The following is a 24,313-nucleotide window of genomic DNA, read 5'->3' as shown; positions in this document are numbered from 1 at the left end:
TGTCTACAGTCATAGAAACACAGATTAACTCATAGTTTTCCACAGGATGGAATGGAAACATTTTGCATGAGTATATATAGTGTATTGTCTGCTCTGAATTTTCATTTGACAGGGATTTTAGAGGCTGTGATCTTAATTAAATCTCAACTAGCTGAAATAATGCATCTGAAGGCACGCAGTGTTGCGTAACCTTGCTCAGTTGGTAAACCATAAATCATCAGAAAGCTCATGATAGGAATTGTTGGCTTGAATTTTTTTGTTGTTTGCAGTTAAGTGTACCTCAAAAATGAAACCCTCACCATCCATGCCGTGTGTTTGCACGTTGTCAGGAGCTGTCACTTGAAAGATAAACTCTTTCATGACACTGACCAGTTCTGCAACTTTTCAGCCAACCTCCACACATTTGCAAGATACAGTAAAATTAAAATCCAGATTAATTAAAAGCAATGAAATTCCAGATTTATCTTGGCTGATGTGGCAGAAGTGTGGTTGAGTTACTGTGTTTCTGAGACAATCGAGAGAATATTGTGACCAGCTTCTCAGCTGGAAGTAAAATTTGAATTTACAAAAAAGCAGGTTGGAGAACTTCATTTTATTACATAGTTTAGTTGTAGATGAACATCACTAAAGAGAAACTTAAAACTGTGCTTAGTAAATGGGCAAATGTAATAAATAGCCAGTTAGAATCTACTTCAGGTAGTTCTCTGCGATAATGCAGCAACAGATGATGAGAGCAAGTCAAGTAAATAAATACATCAACTGTGCCTGTGTGTGTGTGTTACATGTTAAAATATGGATTCCACGACAAGCAGTTATCCTCATTAAATAGCTATTAAGTAGTCCAAGTTTTACAAATTCTAGTAGTGCTTGTAAATACTGGGTTGTTTACTTTAGGTACCTTTTAAACATGTTTTTAACTGCTGCCTGTTTTGGTTCCTATGTATTCTCTGCTAGAAGAAGCTATCTACTTATAAAAATTGAGAAAGCTACCTTGTGATATATTGATTTTATATGTCTTTGTACACAGTATTTCATATAAGTCTAGGAATTATGTTGCTGATAAGCTCTAGATCTCTTGGGGCAAAAAAGGAGTGTAGCTTTATGTATGCCTTCATGGCTGGATTTGGGGGTAGTCTTAACTCCTTAAGCTGAATTTGTTTTTGTTTAGTTAAAGGTTTCTCTTCTTGGAAGCAGCGTGATATGTCTGGACATTCGTTTTTGTCCTTTCAGCGTGTGCAGTACTTTTCTCCCTCCTTATAAAATTCAGCTTTATTTTCCTTCATTTAAAAAAAAAAGAGAACTCAGGTACCTCTTAGCTAAACAGTCCTCTGCAGAATTATCTGGAAAGAGCTAAACTGGGCCTCTACTTTAAGGTTGTAGGAATAATCTTCCCTGAGTCCCTCTTCCAACCTGGCAGTTGTTTGAAGAGAAATTAATTTAGAATGGGAAAAATGAATAGTGAACACATGCATTGTGCCTCATTTTCAAATCTGGTTAAAAGCATGAAGATGCAGGCTAAATGTTATGGTGTACTTTTTTAGAATACCATGGTATCATGTTTTAATTTTTAAGCTTTATCTTGCCTTTAAATCTGAAACATCATTGTTCAAATAACTGAGAACAAGGTAAATCAACAACATCAAAAAGGTCGGCTTCTCTGATTTCTCAAGGGCTTGTTATTTTGTACTTCCCAATTCTATTTGATGTCTTGACAAAACAAGATGACACGGGAGAATACATTAAATTTTGATTTTTTTTTTTTCCGTCTAACCTGTTACGGTTGTGGCAGCTTAATTTCTTTTACTTTTTCCTGAAGATGGCTTTTTGTACAATTACTCTAATTGTCGCACCACTTCATGAGACAGGTCCTCACAGCTTTCCCATTTGCCTGGATTTTACTAAGTATTTTTTAACATATTTTGACCTTTAACACGTAAGGAGCTTTTGGTTAGGCTTTGTCTTCATTAGAAACAAATCAGTGAATGGTGAGATTGTCAAAGAAGCAACTGATGTTTTCTCATTAGAATCTAATTTGCACTCCTTAGCTTAACTGTGATGTATAAGGTGAAGGTGTTAGAAATAGGCGTGAGAAACTGCACAGTTTGAGAAACTGAAGTTGTAATTCCAAAAAGAAAAAAAGAGAGAGAGACAGACAGTACCCTAAGTAAGGCCTTATACAATTTTGGAATGATCGAATTTTGGTCTACCTGCATGTTTAAACCCAATTATAGTCCCCCCCCCCCCCATCTCAATAATATGGGGAAAAAATACACATTTGCAGTTAAGCTCCCAGTGGTGTTTTCTTTGCTGGTTAAAAAGCATGAAGAAAGCAGAGCTACACATTTAATGCTTAGTCTTAGAAAAAAAATGTTTCATTGACAAAAGAGAAACATTTTATTTTTCTCCATTTAAGATTCTCCTTTGATCTACAGCTGTATCTGCAAGTGGTCTTTCTTTATGATAGTGGGGTGTGTGTCCCAGGTGGGTTGGCACAGGGGTGGCCTCGGACTTTTGAATAATGCTTCCATGTAAGAACTAAGCCACGGCCTCTGTTCAGGAGCTAAATATCTGTGGATAGAATCTTTCTGAGGTACCTGGTTGGAATAGTTGTCCCCTCTGATTTACAGCACTTAAACGATTTTGGTGGTGGTTGTTGTTGACATAAAATGTCTTGGCAGCTTTGATTCACAAGCACTAAATTGTTTTCCATCGCTCCTATAGGAGAAGGAGGTTGAGGGAGGAAAGGTGCATTTTTCTTGATTTAAATAATAAAAGTTGCTGTGCTTATTGGATGATTATTTTCATGTGTAGCTTCCATTGTTTCCTGTATTTAACAGTTGCTAATGGGAGAAGCGATTTAATGTATGTAAACTTTACATTTTTATGTAAATGAAGCTGATATTTATTCAAAACCATTATGCTGGCACTTAGTGGGGAGCCTTGTGTGCATGGGGTTAGAGGAGAGAAGTTGAGGTCCCGCTCAGGCCTCTGCTGTAAACACATGTGAATTTTTGCCACTTTTTAAAATTTAAAGACAAAAGAAGAGCTCGGAGAGCTTTGCTTAGAGATTGCTTATTAGGGTTGATAACCTGAAGTAACTCCTGATTGGCAGGCAAGTCTTGGCCAGACAATCATTCCTGAAAGAAAGATAGCCTTTCTTGATAGAATGTAATAAACAAAATGATAAAAAATGAAATGCTAATTGCATTTTAAAGACGGCTTTTTTTTTTCTAAAATTTTAATAGGTGGTTGTATTGTTACTGAGAGAACAGTTATGCTAATGACTGACTACTTAGATGATTTTGCATTAATATAATAACCATTACCTGCCTTAATGCTTTGTACAGTATTATGGCAAAATAGCTAAGTCTGAAAGAGTTATACAAAAAGGCAGAATTCCATAATGAAATAGAATTATACTTTCCACATGAATAGTAGGCTTTTTATGTTTTTTGAAGACTGAAATATTATGTCAGAAATGTATTTTCTTTCCTCTATGATACAGCTGCCTTGCCATGGTATCATGCGTGCGCGTGCGTGCGTGCGTGTGTGTGTGTGTGTGTGGGTGTGAGTGTGTGTGTTCTTTCTAAATACCATGGGGAATGGATAGACACTTCCTTACTTTTCTGTTTGCTGATATATCAGTTGTATCCATTGGCTTTGTAATTATGAAAACTGTTTTCTTTCGCGGGGCCAGCGGTGGTGGTGTTTATTTCCTTCTACACAGGCTAGCTTCTATATAATTATATAAAATTTGGCATAGTTTTTTTTTTTTTTTAATGGAGCCATTTTCTTTGGTTTTGTTTTGATGTGCTGAAGCCTAATTTAATTTGTTTTACTCTTATTATGTGATGAACTAGGTAACACTGCTAACCTGATCAGGTATCATCTAGATACAACATGAAGTCTATAAGGGACTCAGGTTTCCTGGGACATGCATGTAGTTCATAACCAGAGATGAAAAATAGTTTCTAAATTATTAACCCAGGTTAATGGAAATAAAACTATTTAAAATATTTTATTTTCTTGTTTTTATTATTTGTACACATAGCAATTATAAGAAGATGCTGATGTACAGAATTGATGTGTGGTTATACTGGGCAGTATTTACTTGTAGCTAACGTGAGTGTAAACTAAAGAGAAAGCAAAAAAATGATAACGTGTTATTTTCAGTATTTATATAGTCATCTCCCCTCCCACCCAATTCCTCCAATTGTCTCCTGGATTAGAAATAAGTGTTTGTTTCTATGGGTGTTTTTATTTGTTTGATTTTTAGATTTTCTTTCCCCCTTCCTGTCACCTACCTTTTCCCGTTGGTAATGATAAGGCATATCATTTTACTAGTCTAGCTTTCATATGACATGAAGTCATTTTGAAGTAAAAGAAAACTGTTATCAGGCAAAATTTACCCAGCAGTGGATGTGCTTTTAACAGTGCTTATTAGGGCTAAGGACATGCTAGTTGCTGTATTAAGGCAGCAGCAGACCCATACTAGCAGCGTCTGATGGCCGGAGCACAGCTCTATTTCAGCCATTCAGGAGGAGGCAGGTGTACGTGCACCTGGGGTCGGCCACACCCAGTTGGTATCAATCAACAGTATCTGTCATGCAGTGTGTGTGTGTGTGTGTGTGTGTGTGAGTGAGAGAGAATTCACAATTTCCTCTTGAAACTCAAGTGTGTTAACTGTGTGTGTATTTTTTAAATTCAGTTTTGTATGCTAGCATTCTTTAAATGTCTGCCAGAAGTTTAATTTGAATTTCTGATCCCTGAAGGCAGCTAGGCAGAATCATTCTAGTTCTTCATAAATTGTCTTCTTTGATTCATTGTTAACTCATAAAATATACTCGTATCTATATACTCAGACAGTTAAGGTAGTTACAGTATCTGGGATATAATTTTTTTTTTTTGCATTATATTTAAATTGTCATTTGAGAAAGAAATCAAGAAATAGGTTGAACTCCCAGTGAAGGCATGAGCCCTGCAGCACGCAAAACATCAGAAATTAATGTGTTTTTCTCAAGGAAGGGAGATGGCATAGAATCCAGGGGGGAAAAGTTTAGTTTTGAGTGAATACTCTCAAAGAGGGACCCATAAATATTAGAGCACTGTAGTTAAAAACTCACATGACTGTTTTAAATACTATTGATTTAAACCACTGGCTAGATTTTATGAATCAAAGTGTAATTTCTAAGCTTTGGCCGTATTTCTGAATGCTAAAGCACTCTCTCTTGTGTGCCTTTAGCTGCTTTCCAGACATTCAACACAGGATTAAATGATAGTAGTTACAGTGATCAATAGGTTAAGACCGGTACAATCAGTCTTGCCGCTAATGACCTCAGTAGTAATGGGCAATAAAGTGTGGGCTGTAATAGCCTCTTGCTGGTACTGCATGCCCTTTGATTCCCAGTATGAGTGGGGACTAGCTATATGAAAAACTTGGATGTTAGGAGTTAAGGGAGTGGATACGAAGGCTATAATTCTCAACTATTTAAAGCTTTAAACTATGCTCCTTTTTTCCTTTTTCTCCTTTTCTAGCCCACTGTAGTTTCTGTCCATTTGGATATGTTTGTTAAAGCTTTCCATAATCTATTTTCATGACATGTTGGGGAATTCTCAGTTTTATCACATTTATAAATTAAGCTCGAGTCCACTTTGGAGGCTCAGAGCTAACTGGTGTGAAAATGTGGTTTCAGATAGTGAAAGCAAAGTCAACGCCGTCAGGACGTGATACCCACTTCTGATTTATTCCGAGACCGATCGCTGGCTGGAGGATTGCTCAGGCCTCTTGCCTCTTTCCTTCCTTTGGCTGCGCCTGCGACTTTCAGCGTCTTAAATCTCATCAGCACCTTCATCAGCATGTCCAAAGGCAAAAAGAAGGGGAGACTCATTTTTCTATCCTGCAACATGACTACGAAAGTTGAATAAATAACTATGGGAAAAAAAGATTTAAACTATTGACTGCCTGTAAAGGTTTAAAACTTACCCATATTTGTCAGTCCTTTTTTTAAACTTTTAAAATTAATTTTATTAAAGTATATTTTACATACAATAATGTGCACTCATTTTAAGTGTACAGTTGAGAGAATTTGGGCACTTGTATACATCTGTGAGACCACTACCTCAGTCAAGATAGGGGGCATTTCCACCCCCCACCAAAAGTTCTCTTGTACCCCTTTCTAGCACAGGCTTTCCATAATTCTTTTTAAAATCACAACCAAGAGGTTGTTTCTATGATGATTTCTGTTAGAACACTGTTAATTTTGTGTTCATCACCAGCTTAGATCTTACACCACCCTATTCCTGTCTGTTTTCCTGTTCATCACTATCAGAAATTTGGCTCAAGAATATTTTTATTGTACATTATCCAAGAAACACAGAGGAAAAAAGAAACCTTAAACGTGGTTCTTTTGTTTGCTTAATCAAGCCTCCCTGTATGGTGATGCAACTCTCAAAGAAAAGTCAACTTCTATTGTGATATGTTGGCTTTAACAGCTCAAAAGATAGTGATTGGCACCCAATACATACTGAAAAATACAATGTTTCTTCTGTATAAAGACAAAGTAGACTAACTGGAATTAATTTATAAATGGTTAGGTGTTTTGATGATGTCTTCTTGGTGTTTGCCCTAGATTGAATGCAAGTTCACTGTTCTAACCATTGGGATATTTCATGCTGCAAAAAGTGTCTTTCTAAAAGGATAATTTATCTATTCATATACATCTGTCCCTTTTTGCATATAAAAATATTCAGACATTCCCATCTGTTTTAAATTACAATATATCTACATCTACACTTGAAAGGCCACCTCAGTAGGAAGAATTCATTGATGACCTTCCAGAGTTGGGTTAATGAAATTTTTCAAATGTTCTACATAGTGTTTTCCAAACAATGGGAAACTTGCATATAAACATCCCCACACACAAACATGCTTGTGACAACAGTAGAGGGTATTCGCTGTACATGAATCTGACCTTCAGGAACCATTTTTAGTTCATCAAAATTAGTGATGCCGAGAAATCGGGACATCAGTGCATAATGACTGTGAAATTAGGAATGAGAGCTCGCTATGCAAATGACAGGACAAATCATGTGAAAAAGTCAAGATAAACTGCATATTAAGACATTATGTTACATAAAATTAATACTGCATTTCTCGCTTTTGCTTACTGCTCCCCTGAAAGATTTTTAAATTCTTTTATCTTCTGATCAGCTATTGTGTGCTGGAATTTTTTTTAAGTGGCACACAGGCAAAGTGCAAAACATGTTATTACCTTTTATTGTAACACATGAGATGACAGAAGATCCTTTTTAACAAAGTATCCTTTACTGCTTCTTGCTGTCACATGTTTGATTAGAAACCAAAAAAAGTAAGATGCTTAAATATTACTGTTAGAAGACATACAAGTTTTGTCTTTTCTTTCATTGTTTTTTTCTTTCCTTATCTTTTTATTTGGGGGGGGTGATTTTTCATGAAATAGTCTTCTTGTATTACGGGGACTGACAAAATGGTTCTCATATAGTCTGCAAATTAAACACAAGTGCAGTGATTATTTTGAATAGCTAAATTACATTCTAGAAAGCTTGCAGAATTCATAGCATTGTCATTAGGTATCCGCTTGAATACAATTTGTGTAACCTTGGCCAAGACAGCCTGTCATTTTAATGTCAGTGTTTTATCTGAACAAGACATCATCCTTTCAGATACTGTGTGCAGGTTCCTTGCAGAGATGCCCGTGCAGAAACGTGTTAACAGTTGCAAATATGAAATGCTATCAAGTTCATCACTGGAGCTGTTTGTCACTGAAATGTCATGGAAAGCGGCTTTTAATGGTATCACACATAATAGGAAAGAACTGAGACATCTGTATGCTGGGTGAATAAGGAAGGGTAGAAGGCATCCTAGGAAGGGAGTCTATGTTTAAGTTTGGAAGGTGCACCCAAGTTTCTGTTATCCACAGGACTGAGCATTCCTTGATTGTCCCTAAAATCACGGTCCACAGAGGAAGTGGGTCGTATTACCTCAGCTGCGAAGGTCCTGGTTCCTTTTGCCTTCTCTGAAACGAGATTCAAGTATGTAGGAACTTCCTACAGCTCTTGGTGACTGACAGTTCATTCTTAACAAGAATTAGAACCATTCTAACCCGACTCCAGGCAATATTTGTTAAGTGTTTAGTGCTTGTTTGCTTGCAAGGCTGCCGGAACATGCGTCAGTGTTGCAAGGTTATTTTTTTAAATATTTTTCTTTATTTAAAATTAACTCCATAATAGATTTAAAAGGATTTGTTGCCACATCCCCCGCTCTGAATAAACACTGTGTATGAGAAATCGGTCCATTCCTGGAGCGGGCTGCTGACCAGCAGCCACTGAACCTGAGAGGCTAGGCTGCATGCAGGCAGCTTCCTGGCTTCCTACTGACCCTGTGTTAACGTCCTAGGTCCCCGTGTCAGTGGCTATGATGACACCTCAAGTTATCACTCCCCAGCAAATGCAGCAGATCCTCCAGCAACAAGTTCTGAGCCCTCAGCAGCTCCAGGTCCTCCTCCAGCAGCAGCAAGCCCTCATGCTTCAACAGGTAACTGTCCTTCCTCCTGGTCCAACCCAGGGCCCTCACCACTCAGAATTCCCTCACCAAGCAGCACTTTTCCACTGAAGAACAACAGAGGGGGTTGGGTGGGGCAGGTGGCGCAGTGCACAGACCCGGCCCACAAAATCACTGCACTTGCATCCCTGAGAGGCAGGCCCTGCCACAGTGACTCGGGTTTGGCCCTGGAGAGTACCCGACGAACCAAGATTACAGCTGTAATTGAACTTGGTAGAAATAAGATCTTTTAGGCTTGTGTAGCTTTCTGCTCTTTTATTTGGTAGGACCAGAGACTTCCAAGAGGTGTGAATCAAAGCAAAATGGGAGCGCGGTGGGAACAGGTTTAAATGTGACAGCATTTGCAATCCCCATTTCATCCCAGATGCTTACAGAATTCTTTTAAGCATAAAGGAGCATTTTGGAGTTGGTAAATTGTAAGGTCCAGAGTTGATTTAATTTCTTTCATGGATGCTGATGCTGAAATGAACTTCTGGCTGCCATTGCGACATGGGGTCCTAATCTCCACACTTCATACATACCTATATGGAAAAGATGAGATGCGGTCCTGTAGTGGCACAAGATGCTGGGTGAGGTGGTGGGGACGAGATGCAGAGGAGACTGGCTACCCATGCTGCTGATGGGCACACTAGACAACCCTCAGCTGTGCCCAGCCCTGCATTTAGAAAGCACGTGCACGTTCTGCAGTAGAGATTCACCAGACTCTCAGCAAGGGCATTTGGCTTTGTTGTACAATCAAAGGTCATCCCTTGCCTTATTTTAATTAGTTAATGTGGAAAATGGTATGTTTTTCATCCGTTCATTTTGGGGATTACTTTTCAAACAGTAATGCCAAGAATAGTTAGTTTGCACTGAAGTTTATTGTCGAGTTTCAAACTAAAGTTCAGGCCATTACAGATAAAAGGATACTATTTTTCAAATCCCAGTTTGTGTACGGCACCAGAAGGAGCCGTGGATGAGCGCTGCCCTATTACTTACTGTGCTCTCTTTCCTTTGCAGCAGCAGCTTCAAGAGTTTTATAAAAAACAACAGGAACAGTTGCAGCTTCAACTTTTACAACAACATGCTGGAAAACAGCCTAAAGAGGTACCGACAATACATATTTTACTCTCAAACCACAGATCCCAGAGGACTATCTAGTGGCTATTAAACTGTCATTCATCTTTTAAATGATTGCGCAACTGAACTGACTCTATCGGTTCTCAGCTTTCAGACTGAGAGTTGTTGTCCTGTTTTGCTCAGATTCTTCTGGGTTCCATTTGTTTGTGGGCACAAACTTTGTTAAGACCACTGCAGGTATACCTGTGTGAGCGCAGTAAGGGGGCCCTGGGCAGGTCCTTCAGGGCTGCTTTTGCAGTATGTACCTCAGGGGGAAGCAAGGTGCTCTCAGTCGAATTTGATGCAGACACACACTTGATTGTTTTTTCCAGCCCAGAGAGCGTGGGCATGTGGTGCTGGCCTTCTCCTTTGGAAGAGTAATCTCTCGTGAGGTTGGACGAACAAAAAAAGTTACAGCAAGATGAAACACCCCCATCTCAGTTCAGCTTCTTCCTGCAAGTTGTACATTGTCACTGCTATAGTCATGTATGCAATGGCAGGAGTTAAGGTTAGAGAAGTTTCCAGCTTGGATTATTTGTGTTTCCCTGACAAAGAATACTGTATTCCAACAGCTGCTGTGTACACACTACTTTGTAAGTGCACACAGTTATTGTATATGCCACCCCACCCATTCAAAGGACAGTATTAGCTCCCTAAATGGTAAGGCCTTCCCAGGGGAGGTTCCATATCACTTTCTGTACAATTCCGTGTGGGTGAGGTGTAGTCATTTTGGGGGAGTATCTTTGTGCAGTATCATGACATCTTTACCCATTCCTCATACTTGTACAGTGACTGAAATTCTTTTCATTTAAGTGTCCTCCTTGGAATGGCAGCTCACAGTCCAATTTAACGCCTCTGTCCCTGCCCTACCCAGGTGGCCACTTTCCCTGGTTGGGAAGGCATCTTCACGTGAGTGTGGAGACTGGGAAGCACTGATTTTATACCCTGGGAATGACCCCACCATTCCCCTTTGCTGGCTCCTCCCTCATCCAGATGGGGTACATGTTCCGCGCCTGGCCAAGTTTCCACCCTGGAGTCCTTATATCCAGCGGCCTGGCTATAAGCCCCTGTAGAGTAGGGGCACTTTTGGGGTAAAGGGGAGGAGGTGTTTTAATGAAAATGCTGACACAACCTAAGTACAGTGGCGTGCTACCGGGTGCTGTTATAATAAAAAAGGAACAGATTAAAAAGTGTCTAAAATGTAAATCTAAAGGACTAACAGTAATTAAAATGGAAATGGCACAGGGAGGAAAGGCATGTAATTGTGAGATATCACTGTGCAGAAGGCTCTCAGCTTTGTTTTGCTGGCTGTTTTTCTAATTCAGTGGGGCTTACTCATCAGTGGCAGTTCAATGCGCGTTAATGACTCTGGGATTGCAGGCATCACTCTGGACAAAGAAATGATTATTGTGCGGTCAAAAGAAGTTCAAAGACAAGAAGGGAATTTCAGTTTTTTCCTTAGAGATCCACATTCAAGAGCATATAAATTAAGCCAAATGTTAAAAACCACAGTCTGAAAGCTGACTTCAAAGTCACAACTCTCTAATTAATGAACTGCGAGCTTCAGTTTGGACAAGTTGTGGTTTGATGCGCCCATAAATCAACATGACAGGCCTGTTTCACAGTCTCAGACAGTGCTTGTCATTGAGTCACATCAGATGTAAACACAGCAGAAAAAAGAAGGGATATGAAGGAGGTGCAATTGATCAACAGAATTGGTAAAAACCCGCTTTTGAAGCACATTATGCGTGATCACAGGAAATGGTTACAGCCTCAAGAGGGTTCCCCTTCTGCTGTTGCTTTTTTGAATCAGATTTCTAACAGCCTTCAAAAGGGAGAATAAGAATTATGGAGTTTCTCCCCTGTGGCTCGCAGGCAATAACCCCCTGTTGTTATTTTGTGCTTCTTTCTTTTCAAAGGCATCAAAATTTAGTTTTTTAAAGATCTTTAACTCTATATTTGAAGACAAACAAAAAAGGGCTGCCACTGTCATTCTTATCAGTTACCAGGGATGGTGTTTTTCCTTTTTGTTGCCACTTCTTATTAACCTCTTACTTGGTCTGTTACACATAGTTTGGAATGCTCGTCTGCATGCTGGGAGAACATGAAAGTTCAGATGCGCTCAGAGGGCAGATAAAGAAACGTGAAGGGGACAGTTACGCAGCAGAAGGAAGGATAAAAGTTAACGCTCCCAAATTGCTGCTGTCAGAAAGGGGGCATCTCAGCATGCAAAGACACTAGTGGGGTCTGAGTTTGGGAAGGGAGGTGGGGAAGAGAAGGGAATACTTTGTGTCTGAACGAGGAGAAACTGAGGCATTGCCATAGCATTTTAGCATCTCCAGGGCCCTGGGTTTGCTGTGGTCACACTTTGCCCCCCATTTCCAAGGCAAAGGTGATCCAGGAGATAAGTCGCCGTAACATCCTGGGGGAGCAGACTGGTGAGCGGGGTTCCTTGGATCCCACGATATGTTCGTGGTGCTCATGGATTTGGCTGAGACCTGTGGTAGCTGATTAAGAGATCCGTATTTTCCTGAAGTAGGGCGTAGGCTCCTGATATTAACATGCAGGTGGTGGTCCTTTTGTGCTAAATGAAATAGAGTCACATGGTAGCAATTTCATGATGTGGACTGGTGGTTATGACTTTCACAAGGTTTGAACTTGGATGTTGACAGATGGAACGAGTATATTAATTTACTGAATCCCCAGTCATTAGTGGCTCATAATTTTGAATTGTCAGGTCCCCCTGCCCCCCTTTTCCCTTTTTTGATTACCGCTGCAGTAAGACTCTTGATCCTTGGCCAGAACCATGAACTTTTACTCGCTTTTATCCTAAAGTTGCCTCAAAGATGTTTTCTTAAGAAAGTTAGGCTCCACTTTGAGTTTGACCTAAGACCTTCCATAGGAGATGGATAACTCTGTAGCCCCTTACATCTAGCTACGTATTTAAGCGACTGCCCTTTAATATTTGACAGCACGGTGTGGAAAATTAGAAGGCAGGAGTAATAGTAAGTCAAGCCACAAAAAAAGATCTCATCCTGTGCTGGTGAGGTAGGCTGAGTTGGTTGTTTGAAAAGGGCCGTTTGTCCCAGGCAGTTATGACAGTTTGTTAGGCAGTAGGGAGGAGCCAAAGAAAGGAAAACAGACCTTGGGCTGCAGCACCGGGAGGGGCTCCGAAATGCAAGGTTTGTCAGGGCATTGGAGCATTTTAACACTGAGTGGTGACCTGTTGAGGGGGCTGCATGGAGACCTTTTTTGTGTGCATTCAATTGTGAGAAGTAAACAAATGGGCTCGTATCCTGTGTTTGGTAACTGGGTGGGGAGCAGTTTGGCAACCACTGTTGCTTTTAAATTCTTTCTTTGGACAATGGGCCTTGTATACTTTTATATCCTGGCTTTTCAAACATGGACAGCTTTCATGAGCTTTTCCTAGGGATGGCCACAGAGACAACAGAAAAGCCATCAGTCATTTTATATAAATACACAATTTTTAAACATTTCATTTACAGTAAGACAGGAAACACCCTCCCTAAGCTCCAGCACCCCCTCCCCCATTATTTTCTTCTTCAAGGAGAGGTAATTCCCTGATTTTTAAAATTATATCGGGCTTCTTTTTTTCTCTTCCTTCCCCCCTTTTTTAAAATGTGAATTAATATCTGTTGAAGAAGTGAAAAATCATTTTGACATGAATATAACTATCATTGGGTTTTACATTAATGTGATAACTTGGGAAGGGGTGAAAACAATTGGATCATTTTATGCATGCTGTTCTTAAAATGAAAACACTGGCTTTTCATTTAAATTTATTTAAATTTTTGTTGTTAGTGGTATAGAATTTGTTTTTTGGAGTGAAACTCAATTAACTTTCTCAGTGGCATGGTAGTAAGTCTGAAATTGGTTGTTAATATGAGAATGATGGTTTTTACTGTAAAATAAACTACATGAAGACCAAAAGGAAACCACTATTTTTCTCTTGCTTTGAACTTTGCATCAGAAGGTCCTGATCCACATACCGTTTTATGGATGTATCAGATCAAGGTCATGTGTTAGGTTAAGTGAATGCAGTTGTTTGTACAGTTATTAGAAGCTCTGAAAGGGCTGTGTAGTCCTTTTAGTTGCAAAAGTCTCCGATGTTTTGAATTAATGTTCAGAATTAGGCAAAGAGATCTTGTTCTTTTCCTAAAGAACCTTTCTTGGGGCTACGGTTTGGGAAGAGTTAATTTTCCTTTCATGATTGTTAGCCACGGTGTGGCTCAGACCTCCACCTCGATTTGATTCCTAGCAGATTAAGGATATTAGATAATTTCCTTCTATTTATTGTACTACTGCACTGTATTATCTTTCTATCACTCAGATAATTACTGAGGAAATCTACATTAATTTTTTTGGCTGGAGCAAGGTCTGCTAAACACTGGAATGATGTATTGATGTTTTACACAACAGAAGTTTTCCTCCTGTCATTGTCCAATCAACAAAAAGATATTTATCAAATTGTAAAGCCCCTTCTTTTTAAGAACAAAGCCCGTGGGGAAGAAGCACTAACAAGCAGACCTAGGGGTTTGTGAAACTCCAGCCAAGTAAAGGCATCTGCAGCTTAGTGTCCTCGTATTAAACACTCACAGTTGAGTATGATGTTGTTTGCTAAATTATGAATGTGTGTAATTAAAACCTAGTAGCTGTTTCTATGAAAGATTTACAATGTTATTTCATCGTTTGTCATGGCTAATTAACAATATTAGATGAAGTTTTTCTTCTTCAAAGGTCTGATTTTTCCTCATTTATTTATGTCAGAAGTGATAAACAGAGTAGTTAAAAGCTTCTCCGGTGCAGGCGGGCGGAAGGCAGCTTGTTCTTTCACACCTCAGAGTTTCAGAGTTCGGATCCCTCCCAACTAGAGTGCTGCAGTCTTCTTCCTATTGTTATAATTAAAAATCTCAAAGTCTACAAGTTCACCTCTTGACTACAAAAACTCAGGCCTTTCAGACTGTGGGAAAGGCTGACTTAATGGATGCATTATTTTTCTGTGAGAGCAGACAGCAGAAAGGTAATGCTTCTACCCCCTCACCTCTCTTCAGAGGTGATGTGTTCTGTCCCTTTGACACGAGGCTTGACACTGAGCTCTCCACTCAACTCCAGTAACCATTGTCCATCTTGGGCGATGACGATGCGTTTAACCTTCCGTGGGACATGGCCATCTCCTTTTTTTTCCTTCCTGATTTCTTACAGCAGCAGCAGGTGGCCACCCAGCAGTTGGCTTTTCAGCAGCAGCTTCTCCAGATGCAACAGTTACAGCAGCAGCACGTCCTGTCTTTGCAGCGCCAAGGCCTCCTAACAATTCAGCCAGGGCAGCCTGCCCTTCCCCTCCAACCCCTTGCCCAAGGTAGGTGTTGATTATGCAGAAGACACTGCTCTGTGGTACTGTGGGCAGAGGTGGGGGGTGTCTCGTGGTGTATGCCAGCTCAGCGTTCAGGAAACTGCCCCTCTAAAACATGCACATACAGACTTAGAGAACAGCTGGATGAGATGATAATAGACCTTTGTCGAGACTGAAGTGCTCCTTGATGCCAGAATGACGACGGAGGTGATGGAAGGCTTAGCGTAGCTGCAAGGTCCCAGTGCTGCTCATTCTCACCCTAAGAGGAAGCAATGCCACTTTGATTTCCTGAGCATTTTAATGGGATCTCCTAGCGTTTTCAGTCTGGAATCACAAATGAATTTCCTTGATGGTTTTCTTCAGTCATTTTAAGCTGTATTTTATATCATGTAACGTTCTGTTTTAAATCTTAGTAATGCTTTATACGCAACCCTTTTAATATCTAGAGATAGATCCAGGTTTATTTTTCTGTAAACAATTAAGAGTAAACTCTTTCTGTTACAAAAACCAAAGTTGTTTTTGGTAGGGCTTTCTCTTTTTCTTTGTTTTTCACCTTCATCGGACCGCTGATTTTGGAGCAGGGTAGTTCTATACGCATCAGAACAGGTAGCATTTCCATCTCTAGCTCTTCTTCAAAAACTGCGGTTCTTTGAACAATAACAAGAGTTCATGGATTTAAAAATTTCTTTTGAAAAGCCGTTGACATTATTCCAATGGGTGCTGGACACAAGAAACAAGTGAGTATTCTGGCTGTCCTTAGTCTTCTTGGTTTAAGCAACCTGACCTTTCACGTGTGTGATGTGAATGCAGATTCAGAACCAGAAGGGAGGAACAGAAGGAAAGAAGTGTCCTGCTGGCGTTTGAAATAGTTTCCCTGTGCAGTGCGTGCTACAGCAGGTTGCATTGTCTCCTCCCGGCCCCAGTCCTTTCAATGCTATTCCACTTGGATGGATGTGTAATGCCCTGTGAAGGCTGGTAGCTGGAGCCCTTGGTGTCTGGGGTAGCTACCTCCTAAAGAGGGTTGAAAATGGGGGCCCTCCTTTCCCCTGCATGTGCGTGAGGCCTGGTCACTCGTTCCATGATGCTTGGCGTCGGGTGGAGCCAGTGAGGCATGACCACATACGAATGTTCTCTTGAGTCCACCACGCCCAATTCCTGTTCCATGTGGGGGTTCCGTGCATTTTTGTTTTATGTTTTTCATGTTGAGACCAGGGATTTTTCCTTTAACTCCTCTCTCCCCTTCACCCTTTCTGCCATGACTGCTCAACTGCTTAATGCATAATCAGCATTTCCGTTACTGTCCGAATAGGACATGTGATAACTGAGCAGCACTGGAGAATAGCACAGCAGCTCCTGCATCCTCGTGCTGCAGAACGTCACAACACGCATTGATTACACCACAGGTTTCTCGTTGGAAACACTGCGGGCTGTCCTGACGCACGCCCTGGACTCGGGCCTCTCTCCTCTTCCCACTGCTGGAGCCTCCACTGTTAGCTTGCTCACTAAGGTTCATTGTTGTAGTACATCCGTTAAGCTGTCCAAAAGGGGGCAATTGGGCAGTGACAAGACAAGCTCATGTGTAATGTGAAAGAAATGAATGTGGTGATGCATGAAGTGTAATCTCTGCAGTAACATATCAGAGACACCAGTAGGTAATTCACCAGCCAAGGCATTGATTGATATGCTTAGCAGTGTGTGCTAACTATTAGTCCCAACAACATTAGGAAGACGCATATTTAAAATCTAAAGGATACCTTTATGTGTGCCTAAGATGCATACATGTGAATATTACGGGTATTTCACATCAGGGTCTTGCAGTGACATGAACAACCAATGTCATTGCCTTCTTTTGTGGAATCGGGAGCTTGGTTCTGTCTCCCCTGCCCCCTCGCCCAAAGTGGCTTGAGAATTCAGTCATCTTGGACTACAACACTATATATATATATATATATATATGTATATATATACACACACATATGTATATGTATATGTGTGTGTGTATACATATATATATATATATATATATATATATATATGTATACACACACACACACATCAGAGAGATGATGGCTTAAAACTGATGTCATTATGAGGTTTAAATCAACTTTCTGCTTGCCTGAACATGGTCACCTGGGTATGGATGTACAAGGACAGAAAAAGGTTGATCAACTCTGTTTGTCTTTGAGCCGGTGATACCTGGGGTTGTGAAATTGAGTTCTATGAACAGTGAGTGATCTGTCAACTGTCCCCACCACATACATTTTTTAAACCTGTGTCTGCATTTTCTCTCATAACAAAGGAGCCGGTTATCCTGGAAAAAAGAAAGGTAGCACGGCACAGGGGTTGTGTGTTAAACAGGCTGGTAATGCCCACTTCATGATATAATCACCAGGAATTCTTTTACACACCTGCTCGTGGCCTTGGCTAAATTACCTTAAACATGTATGTAAATATCAAAGTATAGGAATAGATGGAGAGTAGTGTTTCGAAGGCCTTTTCTTCCCTGAAGGTTATGAGTTGAAGGCATATTTTTGTGGTTTGTAAGGTTATTATAGGGCCTTTTCTCTGTATGACATAATTAATATACCTGTGTTTCACCTGGGTCTCTTTAATCATCAGACCCTTCCCAGCACCATTAATTCCATATAGAAAAAACACTGTCAATATCATTCTGACCTGTTAATTTGTAAGAGTAAGCTATAGATAGGAGAAAATTCCATGCTTGGCTATGTACCTGTAAGTGGATTTATTTAACTCAATACGATTCTTCCTGTCTACCATTTTGGGAGAAATGCAAGCTTTCTGGAAATTTGATATCCATTTAGTCTGATGAGTGGCTAGCTTACGTTTTATGGCCTTAATTCTATCTTGAGCCCTTGGCTGTGAAATGACAGCGTCACTGGTGGGTAGCGTTAGGGGAACCAGCAGTCTGACGTCAGTGGCGTAGCACTGACTGGACTGCTTCCTCCCACGTCTCGTGAGAGCATCTGGACGCGGGGTGATCATATTGAAGGTGGACCTGGAAGTCCACCTGTTGTCAGTCAGTGACTATTTTATTTACCGTTTCTCCACTTGGATGATGAAACGATCGGCCAGCCCACTGGAATCAAAGGAGAGGAGAGTAACAGTGAGTGTGTTCTGTAGGTGTAACAGGACATCTGTCTCTTGTCTTTATTTGCTGGATACAGCTTACTTTTTAAATGGCTTCGAAGTTCTGCTTTTCTTGGAGGGAAAGTGTTAACACAGTTGTTAGAACCGCGTTCCTCCAGTCTTCCCACCTCTCATGCTGCTGACCCAGAAATCAGTTAGTGTGAGTTGAAAAATAGGCAACTTGTTATTTTCCAGTGTATTTACTCCCTAGAAAATAAAAATAGGTGTTGACTTCTTTGGCTTTATATCAATATACTATCATCAACAGACAAGGCTATTCACTATTGTTTCAATTGAGTAAACAGTGGTCAGAGGGTCAGCCATATTCACAGGTAATTGTTGGTGTGCAGACATCAGTGGCAGGCCTGTTAGCTACAAACACATCCCACATGTCACTTCACAAGGTGTTTGAAAATAATAGCCCAGATGCAGCAAAACCGGACATAGGATGCTGTAGTGACCTTTCCCTTTGTTTAATTTGCCTCCCAGGTTTAATTTCGAGGGACAAGTAATAATTGAATATGCCTAATAACTAAATGCTCATTTGAGACAAAATCCATCAAAATATAATTGGCATTTGATTTTTATGAAGGAAGGAAAAAAACCGACTTGGCTGTTGCGGATGCGTTCTAAGAATATCTGACCACTTAATGTATCATTTGAAGCCTCCTTTATAATATATATTAATTGCAAACACTTGAGCATTTGAACATTTTCGTGGAGAACCGTAAGGAGAGACCAACTGTTTTTGTTAACGCTCCTCTCAGAAAGGCGGAGAAGGTTATTGGTCTGCTGTGCAATAATTTACTCCTCTTTGATATGCAAACGATCCACGGTGAATATAAAAAATTCCTATCAGACTCATTTCACAGTTCTTAACCACTTGGATTCTCTGGAGTCCATCGCCTCATTAGACCAGTGCTCTCCAATGCTGGCGTAATTAAAATCTTTAACAGTTTAGCAAAGTAAAGATGTTTGGCTGATCACGTTGAGATGATTATCTATCCATTGTATTCTAAATGACAAAAATAAATTAAATTTAGACCTTGGCATTTTTTATTATGTGTTTCAAATTAATATAATGCACACAGCTTTTTTTAAAATTCAATACCTTGGATTTGGTAAGAAACATGCCTGTTTCAGTTTCTGCTATATAGTAAGAAAATGACAGGCTTTCTAGGAGAGCTGTGTTACAGTTGATTGAAACAATGAACTGTAATCCAGACGTCCAGGTCTAATGTGGAATTGCCTTATGATGTACAGGGTTTGTGATTTCTTTCAGGTGTCCTTTCAAAAGAAGCTGCAGTTTTGTTAGTTGCCATTTAGAATATTTTTCTTCTGTGCACTTGTGCATTGGAATCTGCATTGAAGTAGAACTTGGAAATCCTGGGCTGCAGAGGCTTGCCACCAGAATAAAGGCTCGGAGGCCACAGCAGGGACACTAAGGCCACAGCAGGGACACTAACCGACTGATTATGTGTCTTCTAAGGGAAAATACAAGTTGACACTTAACTCCTGAAGACCCATGTCCATTTTGACCCCCTTAAATAACAAGACAACTTTATTACTCCATCTTTATTTTACAGCTTCATTTTATTCTGTAGTGGTTCATTAGCATTGATCTAAGAAATGACAGTAATAATAGTGTTACTTGTATAAAAAGTTATACAGTTTTTCAGTAGACACATCCATCAATTAAGCATGTGGTACTAGAAACCAAAATTAATGAGGAAGATAGGTGTGTTAATGAAATAATCATAGTATAATCAATTTGACTGTTAAAAGTTGAAAAGCATTTCAGGAAGACGATATGAATTCATAATTTATGTCTAAAAGTGATTAATAAAAACTATATTTAATAACAAAGCTATTTGTCATCATTTAAGACTTAAGCACAAAAATTATTCATTCTGTGGTTTGTGTTGTCATAATAGTATAGTTGAACAAATTCATTTTGAGCCTTTCCTTGTGTCTAAAACTATGATAACATCTATCGACTTTTTTTCAAAAATCTAGAAACTACAGTTTGGATGGAGGATACTATCTTTGCTTAGTAACTGTGTTTCGATTCCTTTTCATGAGTGTCTTTTATGTGTGATGAGGGCACTTCACCTCAGCTACTGGGGAGGCCGTGGTTGTTACTAACCTATTTGCTTTAGTTGGGAATGGAAAAAAGTGCACATACCACCACCACCACCCCCAACACTAGGCTTTGTTTACTGACTCTTTGATTTAATTACTGTTCGAAGAGGACAGAATTAGCTGTTAATTGATTTAATTATCTAATTTGTTTGTTTCAGGCATGATTCCAACAGAACTACAGCAGCTCTGGAAAGAAGTGACAAGTGCTCATACTGCAGAAGAAACCACAGGCAACAATCACAGCAGCTTGGATCTGACCACGACATGTGTCTCATCCTCTGCCCCTTCCAAGACCTCCTTAATAATGAACCCACATGCCTCTACCAATGGACAGCTCTCAGTCCACACCCCCAAAAGAGAAAGGTAGGAACATGCCGCTGAGCTGTGTCCAAAACTATCTTGAACATGGAGGGTGGGTGGCCGGCTGAGCCCTGCCCTAGTTCCGTAATCCCTAATTGGACCCATGTGACTTGAATGTGCATATAATTACTTAAGAATGTATTCAATATTGTTTGGGTGTGAACCATCTAATTATTGTCACCTTTTCAACATGGAATTAGCACTTATGTCGATCTAACCTAAACTTAGGAACCCAGGCAAAGTGTTTCAGTTTCTCATTGGATGGGTTGGGTTTCGAGGCTTCCAGGCTTCACTTTCTGCCAGGCTCTCACTCGATACAAGCTGATCTCCTTGGCTCTACGCCTGCTAAGGGAATAGCAGTGTCTGCTCTGGGCAATTTCGAATCATGGTTTGCGAAAAAACAGAACTTAGCCTACTTTGCACTGCCTTCCATCTTTTCTTCACTCTGTCCCCAAAGCACATGGCCTTTTTCATAGTAAACCCTTAGTAAAGGTTTGAAAAGTGGGGTGGAGAGATGGAAATGGCCACACAAACATGCACAGCACAGTTTCTCTTGGTCATGGAACATATTGTAGCATTGTCTCAACTGTCGTATTCCTACTTGAAGTTAAGACTTTATATTTTTTAATTGCCCTGAGCGTCACTTGGATGTTAGTTAAAGCTAAGGTTGTTGTAGAGATCCAGAATGCATCCTGTGAGGTACAGTTCTAAGAAAACAAAGCTGTTAATGCACGTTCTTGTGTCTTAGCAGAAGCATTACTACTATCGATGCTTTTCAGAAGTAGAACATGTACACACAGAGGGTGCCAAAAAAATGTAGACACATTTTAAGAAAGGAAAAAAACGGTATTAAAATTGTAATACTCAATATATACCGATAACAAAAGATGAATACAAGTCACGTTTGACTTCTGCAATTACAAGAGGTGCTCAAAGTGGTTACCATCAGCATACTTTTAATAGTTTTTTCCCTTCTTAAAATGTGTATACATTTTTTTGGCACCCTCTGTATACAATGCTCCTAACATTAAAAACTTTTTTCAGTTTACTATTTTTAAACTGTTTCTTACATATTTCATAATGCAGAGCTTCCATAGACAGAAGAAACCTTAAAAATAATATATGACAGTCGTGTCATTTCCATCAGGAAAAACAAATTTTATATATATTTTTTTTAATAAAAGTGACTCAGTGAAAGTGTCTTAATTATGTTTTTCATTTAAGCAATTACAAATGTAATTTAATATATTTCTTGAAGTATCAAACATTAGGAAGCCCACTGTTTTAATTAGATTTGTACCTTTATGCCAGCAGCATTTTATCTATTTAGAGTTTAGTAATCAGAAAACATCTGTGTGTGTGTGTGTGTGTGTGTGTGTGTGTGTGTGTGTCTGTGTCTGTCTGTCTGTCTGTCTGTGTCTGTCACATTCAAGCCTTTAGAAGTTCCATGAGAAGTTCCCACAAATGAGGTTTATATGTGTTTTAACCAAAACTTGCAACTATCCTTTTAAGGTCAGTTTGGAGTTTCTGTGGAAGACAGAGACAAACTAAAAGATGCTTTAACCTTATTGGTTTAGAAGAGTTTGAAGAATAGAATGGTGGACAGTAAGAATCAGATTGGAGCCATCAGGCCAAATGGGGCCTGTTGTTTCCAGTTAGGCTAGAGTGGTGTGTCTGAAAGTCAGTCTTAGCTCTTGCTCTGTAATCTCTTATAATGCCTTTGTAATTTAAAAATATATATATACTAAACCTTAGGTAGCTTTCAAGAAAATGCTCTGGGCTGTTGTCCTTTGCTGTGTACTTGCCTTTGGTGTCCTCAGGTGGATGCCGTCCATTTACTGCGAAGTGATTGGATTACAGCTTTATGCTCAGGCAAAGCAGGCCCGTGCCCCGAGAAATGCCGACCGATGCACTTAAGGTATTTGTTGCAGTCTTGTCGGCGGTGTGGAGCCTGCACAGATTGCCCGTGACACAGAAACTCGTCTTGTTTAGATGCACTGTGCTCAGTTTCATTCTAAAAGGTTATGTATCTGTAGTCAGGTGATAGATTAGCAGTGAAGCAAATGGGAGAAGAATAGCCCTTTTCATGTCTTAAAGCACATTTGAAGGTAAATGAATCCAAGAGACAGTCGAATTCCAGGAGAATAAGTTTGTTTGATTTTTTTTTTTATGGTCCTTATTTGTCTTCACAAAAGTTGAGCATAATCTTCATTATATCACATGCCAGAATTAGAATATGGATCAGAAAAGAACCTGGGTTTTACTGAGCCTAATGGGGTTGTAAAAACAGGCTGAATTTTCCAGTTGTACATGCAGAGAAGAAACAACTGTACAATTACGTGCCACTACTTCATCTCTTGGATCTCAGTTTATATTATGTGGTGGGTTCCTAGATGTGCCTGGATTAAAGGAAAATTCTAGTTTACACATTTTAACAGAATGTGCAATAAGGCAAGTGAATAAGGCAAGTGAGCACCTTAGATTGAAGATAATTCAATAGTTACAAACTCAGAGAATTGATCATTAAAAAATTCAATTCTTATGTACAGATAGGTACTTATGATGAGTTTTACGTGGTTTTACCTTGTTATGGTTCGTTTTAAATCGTGTATGGTATTCTGTGTAAACAGTGGGAAATGGTGAAAACAGATATCACTACAGTAGGTTCTCACTTCCCTGAGTTGCCATTTGTCGTAGGCGTGCGTGCGTCCCTTCTCACCAGTGCGCTGTGAGATGTCCATTTTCCGAGCTCTCCCTGGCTGTCCATGTGGTATCCTTTCCCCTTCCAGTTTCCTGGAGCAGAATCTGAACAAGAAGAGCCCCTGCTCGCTGAATCATAACTTAGCCCTTCAAACTGTAATCTTAGGTTAAGAATTCTTTTCGAAAGGATTTGGGAGTAAAATTTTTTGGGGAAAAGGTAGTGTCGTCAGAGTTTTTGTTTGTAAAGTAGTGAGATGTCCAATACTCTCCTCTGGGCTGCACCTTTCCCTGCCAGTTGGGAAATTCCTTCTCCATTTGGTGGGCCTCTGTGAGCAGCCACTGCAGCTCCAGCTCTGGGGCTTGGTGAGAGGCAGTCTGTTACGGAGATAAATAATGCACTTGGCATGACACTCCCACTCTCCTCTTTAATTTGTCTTACACAAGGAAAATTATAATTAAATCATTCAAGATAAACCCTTGAGTGTAGAGAAGGGAAAAAATACACTTCGGTAAAGATTGCCAGTGGAAGCCCACTTCCCCGTTGCGAACGCGTTTATCAGTATTCAGCACTGTTACTGGAGGAGCGGCCCATGTGACCGCTGAGGCCAAAGCAGCTCAGATCCAGGCTTGTTAAGAGCCTGTCACCCTACAATCAGGGACGCGGCATCGTTAGAATTCAGTACTGGTGCCATGCTTCATGCTGTGATTTTCTCCGACAATTTGATAATGTTTATTGTGCTGATTGTGTATAAATTCATTGGTGCACTAAACACCTCGGTTGGCAGTGCCTGACAGCAGCGAGGTGGGGAGGAGTTTCAGCAGGCAGAAGCGAAGGGAGCTGCAGGAGGAAGCAGCACACTCATGCCTCTTGCTGTCATTTTATTCCACAGGAC

General features: G+C 40.0%; 1 protein-coding gene across 17 annotated transcripts in view; it reads left to right on the top strand.

The window, feature by feature from the left end:
• The window catches only part of FOXP1 (forkhead box P1), a 409,891-nt gene that overhangs the window by 310,168 nt on the left and 75,410 nt on the right, over positions 1-24,313 (top strand). For 14 of the 17 annotated variants that reach the window (XM_019746864.2, XM_019746863.2, XM_074313283.1 and 11 more), the window contains 4 exons: positions 8,435-8,572; positions 9,599-9,685; positions 14,921-15,074; positions 20,519-20,723. In XM_019746864.2, the coding sequence (XP_019602423.1) occupies positions 8,435-8,572; positions 9,599-9,685; positions 14,921-15,074; positions 20,519-20,723 (584 nt within the window). The remainder of the gene's footprint in view (positions 1-8,434; positions 8,573-9,598; positions 9,686-14,920; positions 15,075-20,518; positions 20,724-24,313) is intronic. The other 3 variants (XM_074313282.1, XM_074313280.1, XM_074313281.1) reach the window with 3 other exon arrangements.

The sequence above is a fragment of the Rhinolophus sinicus genome, linkage group LG10 (assembly GCF_036562045.2).
Source record: "Rhinolophus sinicus isolate RSC01 linkage group LG10, ASM3656204v1, whole genome shotgun sequence".
NCBI lineage: Eukaryota > Metazoa > Chordata > Mammalia > Chiroptera > Rhinolophidae > Rhinolophus > Rhinolophus sinicus.
The sequence above is the reverse complement of the archived record's forward strand: the minus strand, read 5'-3'. Positions and strand labels throughout refer to the sequence as shown.